General features: G+C 41.3%; 1 protein-coding gene across 1 annotated transcript; it reads left to right on the top strand.

Moving 5' to 3' along the window:
- LOC140609406 (transmembrane protein 229A-like) lies at positions 1-27070 on the top strand. Its single transcript, XM_072784749.1, has 4 exons — positions 1-6; positions 2999-3079; positions 24476-24896; positions 25417-27070. The coding sequence occupies exons 1-4, from the start codon at positions 1-3 to the stop codon at positions 26514-26516; spliced, it is 1608 nt and encodes a 535-aa protein (XP_072640850.1). The 3' UTR covers positions 26517-27070.

Consider the following 27070-nt stretch of genomic DNA (forward strand, 5'->3'; position numbering starts at 1 on the left):
ATGGCGGTGACATCACAGAGGGGCACTCTGATGCACCTGGGTTGATATAAAAGCATGACAACCACGCAGGTGCCCGTGATGACAGGGATGGCACTGCAGCCACAGATCTCCCTGCTCTCCCTCAGGTTGTCTGCCCTGTTTTCTGCCCATGGCCATGGCAAGCCCCTGGAAAACCCTCCTATCCCAGTCCTCTCCCCAAGACTTTGGGCTCCACCTGCATGTTTGCACATCCATTCATCCCCCTCTGTGGTCCTGAGAGTCCACAAACCCACAGCAGGCGACTCCTGCTCCCATTTCCCACTGAGAGGTTGGCCTGGCTGCTCACGGACATATTCTCATGTGGACTGTGGGAGCGGGACACCGGGAATCAGTACCATGGATACTCAGGCAGAGGGGAAATGCCTCTCCGACACCCCTGGGGTCAACCTGGAGTTCAACACAGGAAAGCTATGAGTCCCCGTTCTGAGGGAACCCAGGGCACTCACTCCTTCTCTGGAGCTCTCCAACCCAGCTCAGTACAGGGCACACGAATGCCCTAAACCTCCACTCCACCCCCATGTGTACGGTGTTTGTAGTGCCTCCAGGCACCCGGCAGAGAAGGGATTGTATGAAACAAGTAAGTCCTGGGACAAGGAGTCACCACATCACTGGAAACGGTGGGGGTCATTGGAACACAGGCCCTCAGACCACGAGCTGCCTGCCCCAGCTCAGTAGTGGACAAATGGATGCTCCAGATCCCTGGCTGACAAGGCGCCCATACACCACAAACCCTCGAACACAGCAGGACACAGAGAAATTCAGTCCCCAGAACAGAGCATGTACCAGGATCCCTCAGACTGGAAACCCCCTTAAGCCTCATGCCTCCGAGCATGTGAATCACCCAGACACTGGATCCCTATCAAAATAGCATGGACTTTCTTCAGAGAGTTGGAACTAATTATTTTCAGGTTTGTGTGGAATCAGCAAAGACCCTGAATAGCCAGGGGAATATTAAAAAGAAATCCATAGCTGGGGGCATCACAATGCCAGATTTCAGGTTGTACTACAAAGCTGTGGTCATTGAGACAGTGTGGTACCAGCCCAAAAACAGACACATAGATCATGGAACAGAATAGAGAACCCAGAAGTGGACCCTCAACTTTACGGTCAACTAATAATATTCGATAAAGGAGGAAAAACTCTCCACTGGGGGGGATCCCTGGGTGGCTCAGTGGTTTAGCGCCTGCTTTTGGCCCAGGGCATGATCCTGGAGTCCCGGGATCGAGTCCCACATCAGGCTCCTGGCATGGAGCCTGCTTCTCCCTCCTCCTGTGTCTCTGCCCCTCTCTTTCTCTCTCTCTCTCTCTCTATCATAAATAAATAAATCTTAAAAAAAATAAAATAAAAAAATAAAAAACTTAAAAAAAAAACTCTCCACTGGAAAATACAGTCTCTTCAATAAATGGTGCTGGGAAAATTGGACATCCACATGCAGAAGAATGAAAATAGAACACTCTCTTGCACCATACACAAAGAGCAACTCAAAATGGATGAAAGATATCAATGTGAGACAAGAGTCCACCAATATCCTAGAGGAGAACACAGGCAACACCCTTTTGGATCTTGACCACAGTAACGTCTCGCAAGATACATCCATGAAGGCAAGAGACAGAGAAACAAAAATGGTCTATTAGGACTTCATCAAGATAGGAAGGTTTTGCACAGCAAAAGATACAGTCAAGAAAACTAAAAGACAACCTACAGAATGGGAGAAGACATTTGCAAATGATGTAACAGATAAAGGGCTAGTATCACAGATCTCTAAAGAACTTATTAAACTCAACAGCAAAGAAACAAACAATCCAAACAGGAAATGGGCAAAAGACATGAACAGAAATCTCACAGAGGAAGACATAGACATGACCAACAAGCACATGAGAAAATGCTCCACATCCCTGGCCATGAGGGGAATACAAATCAAAATCACAATGAGATACCGCCTCACATGTGTGAGAATGTGGAAAATTAACAAGGCAGGAAACCACAAATGGTGGAGAGGATGTGGAGAAAGGGGAACCCTCCTGCACTGTTGGTAGGAATGTGAACTGGTACAGCCACTCTGGAAAACTGTGTGGAAGTTCATCAAAAAATTAAAAATAGATCTGCCAAAAAGGTAAAAATAAAAAAATAAAAAAATAGATGTGCACTACAACCCAGCAATTGCAGTACTGGGGATTTAACCCAAAGATACAGATGCAATGAAATGCCAGGACACCTGCACCCTGATGTTTATCAGCAATGTCCACAATAGCTAAGCTGTGGAAGGAGCCTCGGTGTCCATGAAAAGATGAATGGATAAGGAAGATGTGGTTTATGTATACAATGGAATACTACTCAGCCATTAGAAACGACAAATGCCCACCATTTCCTTCGATGTGGATGGAACTGGAGGGTGTTATGTCGAGTGAATAAGGCAATCGGAGTGGGTAGACATTATATGGTCTCCTTCATTTGGGGAATAGAAAAAATAGTGAAATGAAATGCTATGTTGGTTCCTACTGGCTAGAATCTTTTTGTTTGTTTGTTTTGTTTTTTGTTTTTTTTTTGTTTTTTTATAATAAATTTATTTTTATTGGTGTTCAATTTACCAACACACAGAATAACACCCAGTGCTCATCCCGTCAAGTACCCCCCTCAGTGCCTGTCACCCACTCACCCCCACCCCCTGCCCTCCTCCCCTTCCACCAGCCCTAGTTCGTTTCCCAGAGTTAGGAGTCTTTATGTTCTGTCTCCCTTTCTGATATTTCCCACACATTTCTTCTCCCTTCCCTTATATTCCCTTTCACTATTACTTATATTCCCCAAATGAATGAGAACATATAATGTTTGTCCTTCTCCGATTGACGTACTTCACTCAGCATAATACTGGCTAGAATCTTGTGAGAATTTTTCCATCCATGTTCATGAGGGATATTGGTCTGTAATTCTCCTTTTTGGTGGTGTTTTTGTCTGGTTGTAGAATTTAAGTGATGTTGGCCTCATTCAAGGAGTTTGCAAATGCTACATCTCGTTATCTTTCAGAAGAGCTTTAGTAGAAGAGGTATGGTTTCTTCTTTAAACGTTTGATAGAATTCCTCTGGGAAAGCATCTTGCCCTGGATTTTGTGTCTTGGTAGGATTTGAGGACTGCTTCAATTTCTTCCCTGGTTATCGGCCTGTTCAGTTTTCTATTTCTTCCTGTTCCAGTTTTGGTAGTTTGTGGTTTTCCTGAAATGTGTCCATTTCTCCAAGATTGCCTAATTTATTGGCATGTAGTTGCTCATAATAAGCTTTAGAATTCGTTTGTATTTTTTGGTGTCTGTGGTGTTCTCTCATTGATCATTCATTATTTTATTAATTTGAGTCCTTTCCCTCTTCTTTTTAATAAGGCTGCCTAATGATTTATCTATGTTATTAATTCTTTCAAAAACCAACTCCTGGATTCGTTCATCCGTTCCACATTTCTTCTGGTCTCTCTTTCATTGAGTTCTGCCCGAATCTTTATTGACTCTCTTCTTCTGCTGTGTGTAGGATCTATTTGCTGTTTTTTTCTCCAGCTCCTTTAGATACCACGTTCGCTTTTGTATTTGAGTTCTTTCCAGTTTTTGGATGGATGCTCATATTGCGATGAATTTCCCCCTCAGGAGTGCTTTTGTTGTATCCCAAAGATTTTGAACAGTTGTATCTTTATTCTCATTAGTTTCCATGAATCTTTTTCATTCTTCTCTAATTTCCTGCTTTACCATTTCATCTTTTAGCAGGATGGTCCTTAAGCTCCATATGTTTGAAATCCTTCCAAACTTTTTCTTGTGATTTAGTTCTAATTTCAAAGCATTATGGTGTGAAAAGATGCAGGGGATGATCCCGATCTTTTGGTATCAGTTAAGTCCTGTTTTGTGACCCAGTATGTGGTCCACTCTGGAGAAAGATCCATGTGCACTTGAGAAGAATGTGTATTCAATTGTGTTTGGATGGGAAGATCTGTAAATATCTGTGAAATCCATCTGGTCTAGTGTACCATTTAAAACTCTTGTTTTTAGAGATGTTGTGTTTAGAAAACCTGTTGATTGTAGAAAGCGCTTCATTCCAGGCACCAAGTATGAGTGTATCATTATCTAAGTAGGCCTTAACTTTGGTTATTAATTGATTGATACACTTGGCAGCTCCCACATTGCGGGCATAAATTCTGGGCATAAATATTGATGACTGTTAGGTCTTCTTGTTGGATAGATCCTTTAAGTATGATATAGTGTCCCCCTTCATCACTTACTACAGTCTTTGTGAAGAAATGTAGTTTATCTGATCTAAGGATGGCTACCCTTGCTTTCTTTGGAGGACCATTGGAATGGTTCGTTTTTCTCCAACCTTTTATTTTCAGGCTGTAGGTGTCCTTATGTCTAAAATGAGTCTCTTGTACACAGCAAAGAGATGGGTTTTGCTTTTATATCCAGTGTGAATCGGCAGTTGCGCCTTTTGGTGGGGTCATTAAACCTATTCACATCCAGAGTTACTATTGAAAGCTATGTATTCAGTGTCATCATGAAACCTATTCAGTCCCTGTTTTTGTGGATTGTTCCCTTGGACTTCCTCTATTACAGAATCCCCCTTAGTATTTGTTGCAGAGCTGGCTTCGTGGTCACGTATTCTCTCAGTTTCTGCCTATCTTGGAAACTCTTTATCTCTCCTTCTATTATGAATGAGAGCCTTGCTGGATAAAGTATTCTTGGCTCCATGTTCTTCTCATGTAGGACCCTGAATATATCCTGCCAGCCCTTTCTGGCCTGCCAGGTATCTGTGGAGGGGTCTGCTGTTATACTAATACTTCTCCCCATAAAATTTAGAGATTACTTGTCTCTTGCTGCTTTCAGGAAATTCTCTTTATCTTTTGAATTTGCAAGGTTCATTTTTAAATATCCAGGTGTAGAGCGGTTTTTATTGATATTGGGGTGGGATCTATCTTTAAATATCATTAAATAGCAGCTCCCCATCTCTTTCTCCCTAAGGTCCTGGAAGCCACCTTCCTACTTTCTATTCCTATGAATTTGACTACTTTAGATAGCTCGTATAAGCGGCATTTTAAACAAAATCTGACATATATTTTTATTACATATACAGTCACAAAAGCCATGGCAATATGATTTTATATGTTAGTATATTAGCACGTTAATTGTTTCAAAGAGCTTGCATTGATATTAAGTCTCCCTTTATTCAGTACTTTCTCTCCAGTCACCCTCTTTCTCAGACTTCCCACTCTTCGAACCCTTTTCATCATGGCCTTCAAAACTCAATCCCACTGTAAACAAGCATTCTGTACTCTTAGTATTAACAGAAACCTCACTTCCCTGGAGAATCTTTTCTCTCTCTAAACCTATAATGAAGGCTCTTTGTTCTCTTATAATTCACACAGTCCAAGGCCATGGAGATGAGGTATAGGAAGGAGTATATAAGTTAATAGTTAATAGTCTTTTGGTTAGTAGTTATAGAGACTCAGACTAATGTCTAGCATAAGCTTAAAAAATTATGGACCTATATAACTGAAGAGAGGTATTCTCAAAGATGCAAACAAATATCAGAAATATTATTCCAGGGATCCCTGGGTGGCGCAGCGGTTTAGCGCCTGCCTTTGGCCCAGGGCGCGATCCTGGAGACCCGGGATCGAATCCCACATCAGGCTCCCGGTGCATGGAGCCTGCTTTTCCCTCTGCCTGTGTCTCTGCCTCTCTCTCTCTCTCTCTCTCTCTCTCTGTGACTATCATAAATAAATAAAAATTAAAAAAAAAAAAGAAATATTATTCCAACTTTCAGTCATTATTTCTACTTGTCTCTGCTCAAAATAATTTTCTCAGGGTTCTATGGCCATCTTCTAGGCAGTGGGCAAGACGGCTGCTGATAACAAGGTCACATCATCTTTACCCTCATCTTGAAGAGTACATCTACAATTCAGAAGTACTGTAGTTGAATAGCTTAGGTAATAAAGCTATTCTTTGATCCAGTTACTTTCTATGCAAACACTTTCCATAACTTTCTATTGGTCCAGCCTGGGACATAAGTCGACTAATTTGTGAGGCTGAACACCAAAATAGATAGCTCCTCCAAAATCACATGAAGTTTATATCTTCAAAGAAAAACATAACAGGCTATCTACTAGAGAAGAAGTGGCATTCTTTAGCACCTCATGTTAGTTTGAAATCATGTCTTCTTTATCTTCCTCTAATAAAAGCTAACAAACCTCTCCTCCTTTGAGACATGTTAGCCAGCTCCTATTCTCAGCCATCTACTGCCATTGGTCAATACTTAACTTAAATCGGTTTGGCACAAGTTTTTTGAAATATTTATCATCATAGTGTACTACTTCCATGTCCATTTGGATGACTTCCCCAATAGTCTAAAGTCTTAAGTTCATAGTTCCTTGGTCCCCTAAAATCTAGTCATCTTAATTTTCTTTTTTCTAAATCTTATCAACCATGGAAATCTTCTTTTTTAAAAACCTTAAGATTCTAGTGTTAATCTCTCTGACCACGAATTCTGACTTTCTCCCAACATGTCCACACAGACATCCAACAGAAACATCAAGCCTGATATATGTCTAATTGATAAATCATGGTAGACTGTATTAAGATTGTGCCCCAGGCACTGCTACAGTTCACACACCTTGTCTCTGACCTGCTTGCCCACCTGACAAAGAGCAGCTGCCCATCAACAGCAATTCTAGCTCTGGCCAGATCTCCTCCTTTGGATTTTCTGAGTCCTAGTCTAGGTGTACATGCAATAACATGTAAAAGGCACCAGCTTCCATCTCAGGTCATCCAGATGTTGTGAGCATCAAACAAGTTCCCTCTGGCCACATGAGTTCTAGTTTGTTTCCTCAGGTTCCACTCTGTCTCTATGGATCTCAGCTTGCATTTTCCTTTCCTATGTGTCCTGATGACCTACACTAACTGCAAGCCCACCATGATATGCAGAGGGGACTTAAAGATATTATTTCTCCAGTTTCCTTTCATGATGATTAGCAACTTTTCTCTGATCTTCTAACATCACTGTTAAGATTTCTGTGCCTCCAGGTTCTTGTACACTTTGTATGATCTAATCCCTACAATAAATCTATTTCATATCACTCATAGGGGTACTATGAGTGATAGTACCTAGTCAAGCTGTAACTGAGACACCTGACTGGAGGTTATTGCACAAAACTCTGAGAAGTATCTATAGAAAAATAAAAGTCCTTTAAGAAGCAAAAGAATTCACATCAAAGGAGAATTTATATTCTTAGATGTGTTTGAAAAGTTCTGTATGATTGGAAATGAGAAGAATAGCAGGACTAAAAAACACTCATAAATTTTATGTCTCAAATCACTTAGGATGCTATTTCTATGTATACTCATCCCTTTTTCCATTCCACATAAAATCAAGAATCATTAACAATTTTTTACTAACTGGTCCTATGCTTTTCCCCACCAACCTCAACCAAACATTTTATGTTATATCTCAGTACAAAATGGTAGATTCAGCCTATTTTCAACTTTTCTTCTTCTGTATACCCCATAAGATTACAATAAGGATTATCGAAAATTATAAAAACACAATAACTAAAAGAAAATAGTGGGGGCATCCAAAAACAAGTACTTTAACATATTTCTGGAATATGGAAATTGAGAAAGAATACCTCTTGTGCTAAAGCTCTAACCCAAAACAAGAGAGAAGGAGGTTTCAGCAGATATGGGAAACACCTTGTCCAGCAGAAATCAAGATGCTTCAGAATAGAGACTATAGGTAGAAGAAAGGTCAGGAGAAAGTGGACATGAAAATGAGATTAAATGAAGACCTGTATAAGACATAGACACCTGTCTTTTCACACAGAATGACTTGTAGTTAGGCATTTCACTGGTGCCAGAAAGCAAAGCCCCTCTCCTTCTAGTATTAGCTAAAAGAAAAGGCAGTTGGCTCACTTCCCTCTAACTATAATGTAAAGCTTCTAGCCACCAAACCTCTTCACATACAGAACACACCATAACCTTTTAATTCCCTCAGTTTTAAATAGAAATGGGCAACAAATGACTACCAGAAAACTGAGGGAAGGTTGCAGTGTAACAGAAAGACCAAGATAAATAGCAAAATTTTCCCCTAAACAAAAAGAATATCCAGGAAACAGCAGAAGAGAGCCTTAAGTAAAACTTTAGTGTCCTTACACAGGAGATACTAAAGAAAAGATCAACAAAATTGAGAATCAATATAAAGCCTAATTATTAAGAATTCTAAAGACATGAGAACAATTTATCAAAGAATTAAAATAAGATAATTCTCCAGAGATGAAAGGAGGACCTGTCTCCAATCTGGTAGGGTCTACTTGCAACCAATGGTATGAATTTAAAAAGAACCACACTTGGGCACATTATTATAAAACTTCAAAACTCCAAAAGTTAAAAGATATTAAAAAGCTTCCACAGAGGGCTGGGAAAGACAATTGTGTACACAGAAATTAGAATCAGAAGCATTGATTCCTGGGATGTCTGGGTGGCTTGGTGGTGGAGTGTCTGCCTTTGGCTCATTCTGAGGTCCTGGGATAGAGTCCTGCATCAGGTTCCCAGCAGGGAGGCTGTTTCTCCCTCTGCCTGTGTCTCTGCCTCTCTCTGTGGGCTCTCATGAATAAATAAATAAAATCTTTTTTAAAAAAGCATTGATTCCTTTTTGTTTTATTAGCGACACCACATAGTACAGCAATATTTTTAAGGTTCTGTGGGAAGCTTTTTTCCAACTTAGCATTCTCTACCCAGCCAAACCATTAATCAAGTGGGAGAGAATGAAAAAGAACTTTTTGGTCTGAAAGCACTGATAGATTTATCTCCATACCCACTTCCTTGGGAAGTTCCATGAGGAGTGGTGACAGGTGTGAGAGTTGTGTGAGGTAAACCCTCATGACTCATAGCAGGATGACACTAGGAAGTGTCAAAGTTGATAAGTCAAGAAATCGCATTATACATGATTTATTGGAGACATGGAGTTAACCACCAGAATAACAAAAAAATTGAAGTTGTAAAAGTAGCGACTTCTAAAGAAGGACTTAGGTGGTAGGGTAAACCCTTCAGTACAACTTTAACCATGTACATATATTAACCTGAATTAATTTTTATTTTATTTTTATTTTTTTTAAATTTTTATTTATTTATGAGAGTCACACACACACACAGAGAGAGAGAGAGAGAGAGGCAGAGACATAGGCAGAGGGAGAAGCAGGCTCCATGCACCGGGAGCCCAATGTGGGACCTGATTCCGGGTCTCCAGGATCGCGCCCTGGGCCAAAGGCAGGTGCTAAACCGCTGTACCACCCAGGGATCCCTGAAGTAATTTTTAAATGTACTACCAGAGCTCCAATTAAAATTCTTTGTCTAATGTTTTATAATATTAACTACATGGACTGTGGTGAGCAGAATGATGCCCACAACAGGACCACATCTTGTGAATATGTTATCTTATGTGGCAGGAAGGGACTTTGCAGATATGATTAAGGTTCAGGATCCTGAGATGGGGAGATTAGCATAACTTAACTAGGTGGGCCTGACATAATCACAAGGTCCTTAAAAGTAGAAGAAGAGGGCAGCCCCGGTGGCTCAGCTGTTTAGTACTGCCTTCAGCCTGGGGTGTGATCCTGGAGACCCGGGATCGAGTCCCAAGTCGGGCTCCCTGCACAGAGCCTGCTTCTCCCTCTGCTTGTCTCTCTCTCTCTATCATGAATAAATAAATAAAATCTTAAAAAAAAAAAAAGTAGACGAGGAAAGCAGAAGGGAGTCAGAGGAGATGTGACTAGGAAGAGTAGGTGGAGAGGTGTAACTTTGCTGGCTTTAGAGATGGAAGAAGATGCCTACGTTTGTAGGCAGTCTCTGGAAACTAGAAAGGCAAAGACATTGATTCAACCCCGGAGACTCCAGATAGGAATACAGCCCCGTTGACCCCTCAATTTTATTTCAGGAAGATCCATGGCATGCTTCTAACCTGCCAAAGCATAAGAAAGATTTTTGTTTTATTTTACCATGTTTGTGGTCATTTGTTACAGCAACAATAGAAGACTAATACATGGACTTACATCTGACCGGAATTAACTACTTTTGATGTTTTCCCATCTTAGAGTATTATTTTCCTTTCAGCTATTATGATCAGGTTTTCCATTTTAAAGGGCAGCAAAACAGACCCTTTGCTTTTCCTATTTTATAGGTACTGGCTTTTTTGTTTAGTATTTCAGGCAGTTTACCACCATAGTATCAAATCTTCCTTGGTATCAATTTTGGATCCATTATAATGTGTCTATTTTCAGTGAAGGCATGATGGAACATTTTTTGATGATCTTCTTTCCTAGAAACCTGAATAATTTCATCTGATTGCCCATGTCTTTTTTCAAGAGCTTCAACATCCAGAAACCACATTTTCAGAAACAAAAAAGAAAGTGATTAAGTGAAAGAAAAAGTGATTCTGTTTTTTCTGACACAATTAGTTTTATTTCTCTGTATCGAGTCTTCTAGACGTAACTTCAGGTGTCACAGCAAGGTCAGAAGCTTTTGCTAAACACTCCACTTAACAATCATGTATTTTCATTTAATTATACCTTAAAGTAATTTTATGGTTGTCATTATATATGTACTAATCTTCACTTTCTCTAAACTGAAATTCTCTTTGCCTCTTTGTGGGGAAAACATGGACTTTGAGCTAAATATACCTCTATTCCATACCTGGCTCTCTCATTTATAGTCTACATAACCTTGGGCAAGTTATTTAACCTCTCTGAGCTTTCTCCAACCATAAATACAGAGGTTGTAATGCTTTATACTGCCTACCTCACCTCTGCACTACTGATTTTTTTTAATAATAAATTTATTTTTTATTGGTGTTCTATTTGCCAACATACAGAATAACACCCAGTGCTCATCCCGTCAAGTGCCCCCCTCAGTGCCCGTCGCCCATTCACCCCCACCCCCCGCCCTCCTCCCCTTCCAACACCCCTAGTTCGTTTCCCAGAGTTAGGAGTCTTCATGTTCTGTCTCCCTTTCTGATATTTCCTACCCATTTCTTCTCCTTTCCCTTCTATTCCCTTTCACTATTATTTATATTCCCCAAATGAATGAGACCATATAATGTTTGTCCTTCTCCGATTGACTTATTTCACTCAGCATAATACCCTCCAGTTCCATCCACGTCGAAGCAAATGGTGGGTATTTGTCATTTCTAATGGCTGAGGAATATTCCATTGTATACATAAACCACATCTTCTTGATACATTCATCTTTCGATGGACACCGAGGCTCCTTCCACAGTTTCAGCCATTGGAATTTCAAATTAAATTCAAGCCTTATTTCCAACTGTCTGATAATGTAGAAAGAGTTCAGCATTGAGAAACAGGCAGGAAAATGTCTAAACATTCTGAGCCTATTTCCCTATCTGTAATATAAGGAGCAATAATATTATTACTTGATAGTGTTTTGTGAATATTCTGTATTTCATCTGGCAACCTACAATAGAAATCAAGGATTAAGCACCTGAGACCCTACCATTTATTGGTACCTCCTATGAACCAGGCATTGGTCGAAGAGCTTGGCATATATTAACTCATTTATCTTTAAAACAAAGACAAGAAATCCAAGAGCAGGACAGCACTAATCTAACCCTTTTTTTAAAAAGGCACCAAAGTGCTAAGGCACTTGCCAAAGGTCACATGACCAGGGGGTGATGGAGCTAGAATCACAACCTTCCAACTCCAAAGTCTAAACTTATAACAAGTAACATTTCCTCTTATCCTCGCCTAGTTAGATATATATAGCTGGAGTCTGCATAAGGTTCCTTACTTAGGTTGATGGAAATGCCTTTTCACTTTGTTTTAAAGAATTTTGGGTTAATAAAGAAGACAGATGTGATAATTCAGATTCCAAACTCTGGATTCAAAGTCTTGTGTAAATTTGGATCACAGTGAAGGATAAGAGCCTGAACATTTAACAGACCAGAAAGGAGAGTGATTAAAGACTTACAGTGACCAAATAGCTAGGGATTAATTGCTTACAAAGCAAGTTTATTTTTATTACAAGAGGTTAATTCATTTATGGATCATGTGCAAATCTTTTACAAAGTATGGGGAGAAGTTGGAGCAGAAGCAGATATCTCTGAAATGTTCTCACCTTCCTGAGAGTCTATAGGTTTTAGAGAGAAGATGTACATGAAGAGAAAATAAATGAAAAGAATATACATGGTTTTGGGTTTTTTGCTTTTTGGTTTTTTTTCTGGGTAACTGTTTTACTTGTTGAGACACATATTAGAGATGCCCCATTAGGAAAAGTCATTCTGATATTACATTCACTGCAGTATTTAAAACTAAATGCTTATGCAAATTTTTTATCACAATCTTTGTTAAAAAATAAATTCTATATTAAAGAAACATTTTGTTCAAAATTTGCCTAAAACAAGAAAAATACAAATATTTGCTTTTTTTTTTAAACACAAATTGTGAAAAGCGTGTTGGGTTGAATAATAAATTAGAGTCAGACTAGGAAGGGCCCTCAAAGCCATTCTAAAGAGTTGTGAAGGTAAAGTAGTGAATAATGAGGGTAGAAAAAAAGAAACTGTATCTGAGGGACATCTCCCAAGGAGAGTGGATAGGTCCCCAAAACTGATTAGATTTAATGAGCGAAGCAAAAGGGGGAGCAGAGTAAGACTCCAAGGTAGATAAGTGGTGAAGCCATTAGCCAAGACTAGGCAAGGCATCCCCTATCCCCTGAGAGGAGAAACAGTGGAAGAAAGGGAATAATAAGCGATAGAACGACTTCAGTTTTAGAAATGTTGAGATGGTGCTTAATACACAGGTGTAAATAGCTGATGCGATACTGGGTATATGAATCTGAGTTTGCAATGATTACAACCATAAGAATTTTTATTTATTGCTAGACTCTACGCTAAGCATTTCGTACTCTGTAGCAGAAGCTGCTATTTCTAAATATATGTGCTCCCTCAATAACTATATTCACCTTTATTGATATTAAAAGAACCCATGATTTGTGGCTAAGTACATAGCTACTTGGAAAGAGACTGTGTGTCCTAATCTTGCTTGGCTAAGTGTCATTATGCAACTAAATTCTGACCAATGGCCTGGAAGTGGAAGTGTTCCAAAAAAGCCTTTCCTTATCTTTCTTAATGCAAGAATGCAGACAATGACATGGCTAGGATAGACAGATACTTAGATATGGAAGTCATCCATAGTACAGCAACCACACAAACCAGTACCTGCATACCAGGAGCACCACATCAGAGCCCTAGGCACCTAGTGAGATTTATTCGTAAGACAAAAGTAATTTGTCTCTTGTTTAGACTACTAATATTTGGATGTTCTGCTTTTTAAAACAAAACCAAATCTTAACTAGGTCATGTACATCATCTCATATAATCCTCATAACAACACTATCATACCTAATTTAAAAGTGAGGAATGAGGGGTGACTGGGTGGCTCAGTGGTTGGGCATCTGCCTTTGGCTCAGGTCATGATCCTGGGGTCCTGGGATTGAGTCCTAGATGTGGCTTCCAGCAGGGAACCTGGTTCTCCCTTTGCCTATGTCTCTGTCTCTCTCTGTGTGTGTGTGTGTGTGTGTGTGTGTGTGTATGTCTCATAAATAGATGAATAAAATCTTAAAAAAAAAGAAGGGAGGGATGAGCCTAAGAGAAATGAAGAGAGAGATTTGCCCAAGGTCATCCAAACAGGAGAAAGTAGAGCTAGAATTTAATCCAAGAAATCCAATGGCAGAGGCCATACTCATTATCCCTAAGCTTTAGGAAACTATCTACTCTTTGATCTATCCAAAGGCATCCCACCTAGATAAAAATCAGTCGTTTCATTTTTTAACTTTTTCTTAAACTATAATATACGTAGAGAAAAGAACACGTCCCTATTTTTTAAATGAGGAGCATATTCAAAGTGTTATCTGGTTTCTAACCTATACTCTTCTTCCTCATTCATGTGCTCATTTTCCCTTGTCCCCAGATGACTATGTAAGCACCATTCTTTCCATGTTTATTTTATGACCCAGAAACACATTATTAAAGTACTCTGGAGACTTCTCTTTTGTAGGCTAGAAAACCACAGGTCCTTATGCTTTTATTTATAGATTTAATTTTCCAACTACTTGAATTATTCCCACTGTAAATCTTTAAGCATTCTTTAATCCCTCTCAATCTTTTACCTAAGTACCCTTCATGGTGGCAAACTGAGCAGCATAAATGGCTTGAGAATGGGTTTTTCACAGCACTTCCTTTGTGCCAGGCCAGGATTCATGCATTAGGCCACCCATCATATTGAGTAGATTTAAATACTTGGTGAGTTAAGAAGTTCTTTCTGTTTTTCGGAGACAAAGAGAGCTTTGTGTCATTGCTGAAAAGCCACATAAATAACTTGAAAACAAAGAGTTTGTCAATTACAATCTGTTCTTTATATTTTCAGGATTTGAATTTGGTTAGCCATAATCCACTAAAAGTCATCTGTAGACAGGAAGGCATGGGAAAAAGTGGTGCAATAGTTTCTTTCTGGGACAGACCCAGGGGGTCAGCAAATAGGGAGAGGTACACCATGCTCGAGAGGTACAATTTCCATGGGTTAGGACATTGTCATGAGGAGGAATAATCTCAAGAAATACAGCTTGCTGTCACACACCCCCAGAAAAATCCAGGTGCCCAAATAGCTTAGATTCAAAAGAAAGATCTATGCCACTGTGAAATTCTAAAATTTAGAAGTCTAGAAGTTAATTTGTTTCCAGATATTTGGGTAAAAATTTTCAGAAAAGAAACATGCCTTTTGCTAAGAAGGAGTACTCAGAGGTAAGATTAGAATCTCAGAAGGTTCTCTAAAGATGCTCAGAAATATGGAAAATTGAAAGTTGAAATTCATCAACACTGTAAATTAATTACAGAGATGAAATAATCTTACAGAAAAGAAACAAAATTTACATGCAAATAGATAAATAATGTGAAAGATTTGCAAGTTCTGGAGATACTATCATTAAAAGTGATTTTTATTATTTTAGTATAATGATAGGAACATGAAATTTAGATCCAAAAGTCATGTGCATCACACAAAGAATGGATCTCTCTAATATATGAAAACTGCTGTTAATAAATTTAAAAAAGACCTATCACCCCAATGAAAAGGGACATGAAAAGATAGTTTACAGAAGAAAGACAAATAGTTCTTCTATATTTGACATAATGCTCCACTGTACTCAAAATATGACAATTAAAAATTAAAACTACCAATGAAATACTTTTCATCTCTCAAACTGGCAAGCATCAAAAAGTGTAATAAAACATTATTTGCAAGACTGTGTGAAATAGACCCTTTCATAATTGCTGGCAGGAGTGAAAATTGATCCAATTTCTTCGGAGAACAATTTGGCAATATCTATCAGAATTACAAAGGTATACATCCCCTCACCCAAAAGCTTTGCACCTACATCCTTAAGTCATCTACTCCCACATCTTGAAATGACTTGTGTTCAAGGCCTTTATATTGTAGCATTTTAAAAACCCGAGTATAGCTGACACACATTGTCACATTAGTTTCAAGTGTACAACATAGTGATTAAAAATGTTTATACATTATGCTATGTTCACCACAAGTACAGCTACCATCTGTCACCACACAAGGCTATTGCAGTATCATGGACTATATTCATTATGCTGTGCCTTTTATTTTTCTGACTTATTCATTCCCTAACTGCAAACCTGTATCTCCCACTCCCTGTACCTCGACCCCGTCTCCTCTCTGTCAACCATCAGTTTGTTTTTTGTATTTATAGTCCCAATTCTGCATTTTTTTTGTTTGTTTATTCTTTTTTGTAGTTTTCTTTTGGATTCCACATGTGAGTGAAACCATGGTATTTGTCTTTATCAATCTACCTTATTTCACTCAGCATAATACCTGCTAGGTCCATCCCTCTTGTCTCTGAAGGCATGATCTCATCCTTTTTATGGCTGCATAATATTCCTCTGTGTGTGTGTGTGTGTGTGTGATATCTTCCTTCTTTCTTATCTTTTGATAAGTGTCCTATTGTTGGACACTTAGGTTGCTTCCATATCTTGACTATTGTAAATAATGCTGCAGGAAACATAGCGATGCATATATATCTTTTCAAATTAGTGTTTACATTTCCTTTGGGGTAAATATCTAATAGTGGAATTATTGGATCATATGATATTTCCATCTTAATTTTTTGAGGAAGCTCTGTACTATTTTCCACAGTGGCCGTCCCAGTTTATATTCCCACCAACAGTATACAAGTGTTCCTTTTTATCCACATCCTTATCAACACTTGTTTTCTTGTCCTTTTAATTTTAGCCATTCTGATACATGTATGGTGATATCTCATTATGGTTTTGATTTTCATTTCCCAGGTGAATGATGTTGAACAACTTTTCATGTAGTCTGTTAGCCATGTATGTTTGTATATATTGTAACATTTTTACCATGATGAAAGATTTTAAACTATTTAAATCCTCACTGGTAAGGGCCTGGTTTGATCAATAGTGAATCACTCAATCAATGCCCTACTTAGTTGTTTCAAATAAAAATTGAAGATGAATTCTTTATGCATAGATCTGGAATGATTTATGTGCAGAGTTAATAGGTGAAAGAAGTAAGGTACAGAATAAAATGTATAGTATTTTAGCATCAGCATAAAAAATGGTAGAGGAGACTTCTATTCACTAGTATATGCATAGAATATCTCTGCATAGATAGCCAACTAACTAATACTAACCTAATGATATTGCCCCAAAAGGAAAATGGGTGGGTGGAGGACAAATGTCAGAGGGAAATTTTCTCTGCATAACTTTCTGTATCTTATAAATATTGACCATAGGAAAGTAGTAGTTCTTTTTTATCTAAGAATAGTTCACATACAATGTGAATTGTTTTTAAATTAAATAAAAGCTAGATTAAAAAATCATCTAGGCTTGGGCTCCGCCTCTCTAAGAGTTATTTTAACCTATTTTGAAATACAATTTACTATTTTGGAATTTCCCTAGCAATAAATGGTACTTCTTGCCTATCACACATTATTTCAGGGAACCAATGAGAAAACAAGCATGAGAGCACTTTGTAGACTATAAAGTACTATGCAAAGGCAAAAAAAAAAAATTGTGTATATATAACAGTATTGACTGAGCCTACTGTACTGTAAAATAAATACCTATTTATCTTTACTGTAAAATAAATACCTAATATTCTAATAGTTTTGTTGAAACTCAGTTTAAGAATATCATACAAATTCTAACCCATTTATTTGCAAATTGTTTATTCTGGCTCCAAACAATGACTTTTTTTAGCCTTAAACACAAAAAAGAACTCACCTCATGTCATGTAATATTAAAAGATAGTCATGTGTAACTCAAACAATAACACATTTAATGTACTAGGAAAGGGAACACCTAGGTGGCTCAGTCCAGTAAGAGTCTGCCTTCAGCTTAGGTCATGATCCCAGGGTCCTGAGATGGAGCCCTACATTGGGATCTCTGCTGAGCAGGGAGCCTGCTTCTCCCTCTACCTTCTCCCTCTGCACCCCCTTCCTGTTCATACTATCTCTCTCTCTGAAATAAATAAATTAAATAGTTTTTTAAATGTTCTAGGAAGGCTTGTGATCTCAAAAAATCCTACTGTGAGGATTTGCTTACCAGGAAGAGAACTTTTAAAGAATAAACAATTACCCAAAACATGAGAACGTATGTATATAAATGCAAATTATCATATATCGAATTTACCCTAGAAAGAGATAAATGCCCCATGTACATTCTAGAATGAGAATGCCATGTATGATTCATTTTCTTGCCAACTTCTGTTGATTGATGATATCTTCTTGTATCATTCTGTTGAATGAGATTCCAAGGCAAACTCTGGACTTAATGGGAAAATATGCAGCAATAATTATGTCTGCCATGTATGTGAGAGTAAGGAATAGTTGGAAGGCCAGACACAGTCACAACTGCTCTCTACATTCGCATATGTTTCCCCTTTCTGCCCTTTAGCACCATAATTTCCTACAAAAAGATTGCTAGGAAAGAGGTTCAGGATAGGATTTAGGCAGACTGGTAGTAAGAAAGAAAGAAGTGTTCTCCTCCCTAGACTTCCTTAGCAAGAAGAAAGGATGAAGAGATGGAAGAAAAACTTGTTTAGAGCTCAGTTAGTTTTTCACTCTGGTTATTATCACGACTAGTTCATATCAATACTACTAGATTTCATTTATATACAATGTAATCAATGAAGGTCAAGAAAGTCCAAACAGTAGCTCATTTAAATCAACATTAGAATCCACAGAAGTTGAATGATCTCCTTTTTGTGTATGTCTCCTTTTTTTTGTTTTGAGATTTTTATTTTTATGAGAGAGAAAGAGAGAGAGCGCCAAAGCCTTAAAATGTATATACTTTGATTCTCTATTTAAACTTTAAGGGTATGTGGTCTAAGTAAATAAACATGGCTACATGAAGAAGATAATTAAGGAAATGCTTGTCGCATAAAAGTTTATAGCAGCAAAACTTTTGAAACAACCTAACCAGCTAAAAATTGGGGATTGGCTAAACAAATTGTGGGATATCTCTACAAAGGAATCTATTGTCATACCCATGATGTAGCAGATTATCAAATCAAAAGATGCTCCCTAATCACCAATAAGTGACAAGAGCAATTATAAATTATAAAAGGAATGCATAATATAATCTTCTTTTAGGTGATACTATAATATTGTTGAAAGCCTACATACCAAAATATTAACAGTGATTATCTATGGGTGGTGGTATCACGGGGGATGTGTACTTCTTTTACTTTCTACATATATTTATTTCCAATGCATTCGATAGACAAGCATATCCTTTGTAGTAAGCTATACTTGAAACTTCAAGAGGAGTAGACTTTGTTATATTCATTGTTTATGTCCAAGATATAGCACAAAATATTGCACATAAGTGTTCCATAACTGTGTGTCAAAGAAAAATATATTTAAACATATATTTATATTTAGTTATTATAAATAAAATTAATATAGGATATAAATATAAGAAATATATATTCTCTAAAGCAAGAGTTGTGGCAGTCGTAATCTCAGAGGAAAGCAATATGTCACCAACACGACCATTCACAGAAGAAACAGTCACACAGGTCAGGCCAAATAACTACAGTTAAAGGAAGAAAACCACTAAGTAATCACTAAGTAAGTAGAACCAGCAACTTAGCTAAGGAAGCCAATGAGTATACTGAGTTCTAGAAACTGCATCCTCCACAGAGGGCCTAAGAAATCCAGGCTCTTGGCCAACAGGACTGACTCAGGCCTCCTTCACTTCCTTCTGGAATTCAAGTGAAAATAACTCCTGTCTTCCGAGCCCTGATCAGTAAGCTTGTTTCACACAGCTAGGGTGGGTGCTTAGAACCCTCCAGTGGGCTGGAGACATTTTGTAAGATAGGGAGTGTCGTCTGGAAGAAGGAATTTTTGGATTTTAAATGAGAAACAACTCTGCCATTACCAGCGTGTGAGTTTTGCCAAGTTGCATTTTCGTTTTACTTGTTTAGTATGAATTAGAAAAATAGCTGTTTGTCACAAGATTGAGGACAAAATGGATAATGACTGAAAAAAATTAAGAAGTACCATAACTAGGTGTTAAACTATAAAATATATTATCTTTACTACCCTAGAAAGAAATGCCCCATGTACATTCTAGAATGAGAATGCCATGTATGATTCATACAAAGATGCTGAAATATAATATGTACTTAGGTTTTGGAGACCAGATACAAGTGGACTTGGGTGGCAGCCCGGGTGGCTCAGCGGTTTAGTGCCTCCTTCCACCTAGGGTGTGATCCTGGGGACCCGGGATCGGGTCCCACACCAGGCTCCCTGCGTGGAGCATGCTTCTCCCTCTCCCTGTGTCTCTGTCTCTGTCTCTCTGTGTCTCTCATGAATAAATAAAATCTTCAAAAAAATGAGTGGACTTGGGTAACTAGATGAACACATGCAAATCTATTGGTTAAGTCTCTGCACAGAAGCATTCCTAGGTTTTTAGGTTATGACAGCCACAAATAGATGTGTTAACTGGAATAGCAGGGTGTGATTTTGCTGAACTTCGATACCTAGAGACAGGTCCCGACAACGCACAGGAATACATTTGCATTCCATACTTATTTTCCTATTATCTGAGCTCTATCTGCTATTCCACACCAAACAGCAAGCCCTTCCAGACAGCCCCATTTGTACAAATAAAGAGCCATTACTAATTTGTCATGAAATGCAGAAGGCGGAAAGTGTGGCACAATAAATAAGTGTACTGAACAGTAACAACAAAAGGATGTGAAAGATTGCATAGGTTAATGATTAAAATGATAGCCAAAGGGATGGAGTAGCTGGGGAGGGGTTAGGGATTCTTAAAGGAAAGCCCATTAGAACTATAAACAGAATGATCTTTTTTATTAAATCTGCAACTTCAACTCATTCAAGGTGGCTTTAATACAAGAACATAAGAGACAACACAGTGTGTGGCAAATGAGCTGTGATGTCAAGTGGAAATGACTTCATTGTTGGCATTGGACTTATTAGCTAAGACCTTGAGCAAGTAACTTTTCTGAGCCCCAGTTTCAATATCTGTTCAAAAAAATAAGAGAACAGTTGTAGGAATTACTGATAATCTATGTGAAGTGCACAGCTGACACGTAGGTGCGCATTAAGTAGTATCCATTGACAGTGATGACCTCTCACCCATAAACCTCAACCAATGTACCCAAGTAGTTTTATTCAAAATAAACTCCTTCCTCTGAAAACATAATGGAATTAACTAGGGAGGGGAAATCCTCTCCTTACGCACTGAAGGTGAGTCACTGGCAGGCAGGCCAAAATTACACAAAGGGAGTGTTTATGATTTGAATATTGCTCAAAGTGAAAATTTTAAGCAAGATTTTCCAAAACAGCTTGGTGCTCTTTTGGCTTTTCTTTAAGTGTTGTGAATTTAAAGAATTTATTCAAAGTCTGTTCCTTAGAGTGCCTCGGCTCAGTCAGTTAAGTGTCTGCCTCTGGCTCAGGGACCCTGGGATGGAGCTCCACATCAGGCTCCCTGCTCCATGCAGATCCTGCTTCTCTCTCTCTTGCTACCCACCACCCCCACCCCTGCTTGTGCTCTCAGTCTCTCTCTCTCTCTCTTTTATTTTTATCTCTGTCAAATAAATAAATAAATAAATTTTTTTTAAAAAAGAAAAAAGAAAGAGTATAGGTTAAGTAAATGAAACTGTAGACATATGCAGACAAATATTTTACACGGCTGTTTTTATGGAACTGTCAATCAATCTCTCTCTCCCTTCCCCTGCCCTCCACACACACTAAGGATGAGCATCATTTTAGCTAAACTCAATGTCAGCCTTGCTTCTTTGTTACCTTTACCTGTCCTTACTCAAATTATTCTCCTCAGATTCCAAACTGGTCCTCACTATCCGATTGTGTGAATCCAAGATCAGACATCTCTAAAGCTTATTGTCTACGTGGCCATGACATTATTGTTTGGCTGTCTTCATTAACATGACTTCTATTGTCTTCATCAACACAACTTTTTTATTCTAGGAAGCTCTGGAGCAGAGAGATAAATGTTTATCGATTCTCAATGCTTTTTGAAACACTCACCTCAAGACACATCTTATGTCCACCAATCCAAAACTAGTTTATCGTAATCATTAGCTAATTCTAATCAAGCCCTTGTATTGAAAGACCCATTTTAAACTCAAACCCAAAAACCACTTAAATAGTCCAACATGGGATCCCTGGGTGGCGCAGCGGTTTGGCGCCTGCCTTTGGCCCAGGGCGCGATCCTGGAGACCCGCGATCGAATCCCACGTCAGGCTCCCAGTGCATGGAGCCTGCTTCTCCCTCTGCCTGTGTCTCTGCCTCTCTCTCTCTCTCTCTCTGTGAATATCATAAATAAAAATTAAAAAAAAAATAAATAAATAGTCCAACATTGTCCTTCCTGCTCCAAGATGCTATTAAAACTTTGTCAAGGAAGAAAGCTTACTTACCATGGTAAGCAACAAACTCAGTTTTGCCTTAGCAACAGGCTGTTTTGGTAGTATTTTTAGGGAGCTAGCATTCAGCAATTGCAAGCCTTGGAGCGGGTGTTCTTAGTTTGATGATTATAGTATATAGGAGGGGGGTGTACGGGTATAATTTGATCTATAATAAGAAAGGTTTTTATATCTAGTGTTAATGTGGCTGCTGCCTTTTACTGTTTTCTTCTGTTTTCTTCTTATTACATTCATGCTTTACCCTAGTGAAATTCCCTTACGCTTTCTTCTAAATGCTGTACTCTCCCCTCTCTTTCCTTTGTTCTTCTGGTGTGCAATGAAAGGTCTCAGGCATTCCGCACATCTAAAAGACTACAACCATGACCCATATTCACTAGACAACAACTCACTGAAGATTATCATAATCCTCCAGAGGACCCTTCTCCTAATTAGCAGATCTCTCCCTGGTCACACTAGCTACACAGCTCAACCTGGCCAGTCCAGAATTGTTACATCTCTACAAGTGGTTACTGAGACAGCTTCACGGCTTCTGAGGACAAAGAAGACTGTCTTTTCCATGGAAGAACAATGCTTCAAAACATCCTTTGAATGGCTACTTTCTAACCTAGGGAGTCTCAACTCATGTTATTTTATTGCAGATACCTGTTTCCTATTTTTAAATTCCCCTCACCCTTATGCCCACCAACTCCCAGCAAGTTGCTGCTTTAACAGGTGGATCTTTGCAACCTAATGTTTGTAGTAGTCAAGACCAACACAGAAATGCTTTTAAGCATTTTTATGATCATGGAGATTCTGATGCAACCATTGTAAATTATAAAATCATCATGGATCAGCAAAGCCATGCTGCAGTTTTCCATTTGGAAATCAGCAATGAAGTGTTTAAAACAAAAGAACAATGTGAAGATAAAGCAGAAACAAAGATTGGTATCATTGGTGGGCTAGCTTCTCAGAATGGTAGAAGATAGTCACTTTTTTTAAAATGAGGCAATGAGTGTAAATAATTAATAATAGCAAGTTATATAATGAATAGTTTCCTTGCCCCTTGTTTCATGCCTTTTTAAAAACTTTCCTTTTATCTTTTTGGTCTACTTTTTTTAAAAGTTAGTGTTTCATACATTTTGAAGTGGCATAACTAAGGCGAGGCCACAACAAAAATATAAAAAGAAATATAGAATAACAGGTAATAGCTGCTTTTTCTGCTATGGACTTATAACTGTTAATTTCTATTTTGCATTACTTCTCCCGGAATAAATGAGAAACAGATTCAAAAAAAGGACCTAGAACATTGAGATTTTTAGTAATCTAACCCACTCCCCACTTAGCAGAGCAATACATTGACAACAGTGGTGAGACACAAGCTTTTTATTATACATTCCCTAATTTTAAAAAATTAGCTGTTTAGAACATGCATGTACTATACATGCATAAATTTTATACATGTCTTATTATACCAATATAATTCATAAGACATGTATGGTACACAAAATTGAAATTTTGTTAAGTGTGGAGGCTAAAAATACAGAAATAGAAGATACCAATTTTTGTGTTTAATCCAAAAGATTTTCCTACATTCCCTGAGATGAACTAGTCTGAACTATCAAATTAGACCTTTCAAGGTTTTCCTTGCATCTTTAAGAAAGTTTATAATAGGGCAGCTCCGGTGGCTCAGCAGTTTAGTGCCGCCTTCAGTCCAGGGCCTGATCCTGGAGACCTGGGATCGAGTCCCACGTCGGGCTCCCTGCATGGAGCCTGCTTCTCCCTCTGCCTGTGTCTCTGCCCCTCTGTCTGTCTCTCATGAATAAATAAAATCTTAAAAAAAAAAAAAAAAGCGCAGCCCCCAACACACCAAAGTTCTAGATTCTCTCATCCTACCTTAAATAGATTAATTAATTAATTAATTAATTAATTAAAAAATCTCACTCTCAGTCTTCATCTCTGGGATGATCTAGTTCTGCAAGGAGAAAAAGCAGCACTGGGGTGTAAGAGGCAGAGACACAGACAGAGGAGAAGCAGGCTCCATACAGGGAGCCCGACGCAGGGCTCGATCCCGGGACCCCAGGATCATGCCCTGGGCTGAAGGCAGGCGCCAAACCGCTGAGCCACCCAGGGATCCCTCAAGGGTGCTATTCCTGACAAGAGCCTCCGCGGCAGCCAGAGCAACGTCCAACCCAACTGGCCTCAGATCATTTCATAATTCGGGGGTGGGAGGTGGGGGGTGGGGAGCTTTGAATCTCTGTCTTGGCCCCTAGCAGACTAACCTAGGAAAACAGGCTTGTCGGGGAGAGAGAGTGAAAAAGTGAACCAGGGGACATTTCGGATGCTGGGGTGCGGCACGGAGTCTCGTGTTTATTCTTCGTGCCTGGGACACGGCCGGCTTTGAATCAGAACATTAAATACACAGCACCGCAGCCTGGGCCCGGCCCGGCCTCTGGCGTGTGGCGCGAGGCCCTCCGCCTCGCCAGCGGGCCCGGCCCTGGTTCCGCGCTCCCGGGAGTGCCGGGCCCCCGCGCAGCCGGCGCAGCTCGGGTCACCCCTGGTGGGGGTTTCTCCGCTCCTGCCTCCCCCGCCGACGCCGTCCCAGGAGGAGGGCGGAGAGGCGCGGCCGGGCTTCCTCGCCGGGACCCCGCGGGCCTCTGCGCGGAGGGCGGAGCGGGAGGGGGGCCCGGCGAAGGCGGGAGAGGGCGAGCCGGAGGGGAGCACCGGGAGGCCGGGGAAGGGCGTCACTGCTCGCTCTCCGCTTCAGGAGCGGGCGGCAGAGGCGGCGGGGCGGGGCGGCGGCGGCGACGGGGTTCGCAGCGGTCCTCGCCTCCACTCCTCCGTGGGCCGCGCGGAGGGAGCGCGGGCGCGGCCGGCTGCACCCACCCGGGCCGGAGGGCAGGGCGCGGGGGGGGGGCGCTGCGCGGGGGGCTCCGCGGGCTGGGCGGCCGCGCGTCTCCCGGACACTAGGGCTCCGGCTGCACCCACCCGGGCCGGAGGGCAGGGCGCGGGAGGGGGGGGGGGTGCTGCGCGGGGGGGCTCCGCGAGCTGGGCGGCCGCGCGTCTCCCGGACACTAGGGCTCCGGCTGCACCCACCCGGGCCGGAGGGCAGGGCGCGGGAGGGGGGGGGGGTGCTGCGCGGGGGGCTCCGCGGGCTGGGCGGCCGCGCGTCTCCCGGACACTAGGGCTCCGGCTGCACCCACCCGGGCCGGAGGGCAGGGCGCGGGGGGAGGGGGCGCTGCGCGGGGGGCTCCGCGGGCTGGGCGGCCGCGCGTCTCCCGGACACTAGGGCTCCGGCTGCCATCGGGCCGCGGCCGGGACGGAGCTCCCTGCGCTCCCCCGGGGGCGTCTGGCGCGGCCCCGCAGCTCCACGCACGCGGCGATGCGGGCGCGGAGGGGCGGGCGGGCGGGGGCGCGAGGCTGCCGCCAGCCGCCCGGAGCCGCTGTCCACTGCTGAAGCGCCGGCCGCCGGCGCCGCGCTGCCCGCCTGGAGCGACTCTGCTAGTACGGGACGCACGGGATGCCCGGGACGCCTCGCTCGCAGCCCGGACCTCCGCAGGCTGGGGTTCTCCTCGCCCGCCGCCGCCTGCTGCACTCGCTCACCCGCTTCGCCCCGGAGAAGGTCTGCCTGCCGGCCGCGCTGCCCCAGCGCCTCCGTCTTCAGTTCTCCGGCCTCCCCGTCGGCCCGCGTGGCGCTGCAGACCCCGGCGGCCAGGCGCTGCGGCTCGGCCTGCGCGGCGGACCGGGCGCGGCGGTGCGGGGCCGCTGCGCTGGGGCTGCGGGACTGCAGGACGTGCTGGCGCTCTCCCGCGGCCCAGTGCTCCCGAAGCGCTTCCTGCGCCTGCGGCACCGGGGCCGCCCGAGCAGCGGCCCCAGCCTTGGCCGCGCGCGCCCCCGCCGCTCCGGGCGCAGGTGGCCGGCGACGACCGCCGAGGCACCGGGGGCGTCGGGGAGCCCCGCTCGGGGGCTGCCGGACCCGCTCCGCTTTCTCTTCTTCGGAACGCACGGCTTTTGGGATGAGATCCTCTTCACTTTCTTGGGCAGGCAGACGGGCCGACCAGCGGCCACACGTCGCTCTGGTCCTCCTTTCTGTAGGGCAGCTGCAGCTTCGTGGTGGAGAAACTCTACTTCCACCTGCACTGGAGCCGCGGCTGGAGCACCTGGAAGCGGTGCCGGTCTACGTGACCTTCCTCTACGCGTGGGAGCTGTGCCGGGGCCTGGGCCTCCGCTCGTGCGGCGCTTGCTCCTGGGACTATTCTCACTACCCACTCAATTTCATGGGCCTCATCACCCTGATGTATTTACCTGGTTGGATATTCCTTAGTGTGTACCAGGACCTACTTGGTGTTGTGCCGGGTTCAGTACATACCAACTATCTAAAAGAAAAAAAAAAAAAAAAAGTCACTCGAGTCCCGCGAACCAATTCGATTTATTTTTACACGTTTAAAACGGAGTGGTTATTTTAGCCTTTTAATTTTTATACGGTTTCCTAAGCTCTTCTAATATGTTTTATTCGACTTTTCGGTTTTTCTGACACTTTGGAACCTATGCATAATACAACATTTTGAAATTTTACTCGAAACATAACTCAAAGTACTTGTCAATATTTAAAATCCCTTACAAGCCCAAACAGCAAAACCATGATACCTTAACATCAGAAGCTGTAGTATATTCACTTATTTGGGCATGGGTGGGTGATAACTACTAGGTTTTTGTTGTTGTTGTTGTTGTTGTTGTTGTTGTTTAAGAATGAAGTTATTCAAATCAGAAATTAATGATCTACAAGATTTGGTGAAATTTTCTAATTCAGTGATTTTTTTTACTTTCTTTTTAATCCAATTTCATTTTAATTCCCTGCCCTATTTACCAATCACTGCTGAAACTCAGTGTCTTTTATTCCTAGAATGACAGTTAATAACTCTTAAAGTGCCTCCCTCTAGCGCGCAAGTGGAAAGAAACTGACAAATGTGAAAACACATCCTATGGATCGATTTTTAAATAAATCTTTTCTAGCAACTCA

The sequence above is a fragment of the Canis lupus genome, chromosome 18 (genome assembly GCF_048164855.1).
Source record: "Canis lupus baileyi chromosome 18, mCanLup2.hap1, whole genome shotgun sequence".
NCBI classification, from domain to species: domain Eukaryota; kingdom Metazoa; phylum Chordata; class Mammalia; order Carnivora; family Canidae; genus Canis; species Canis lupus.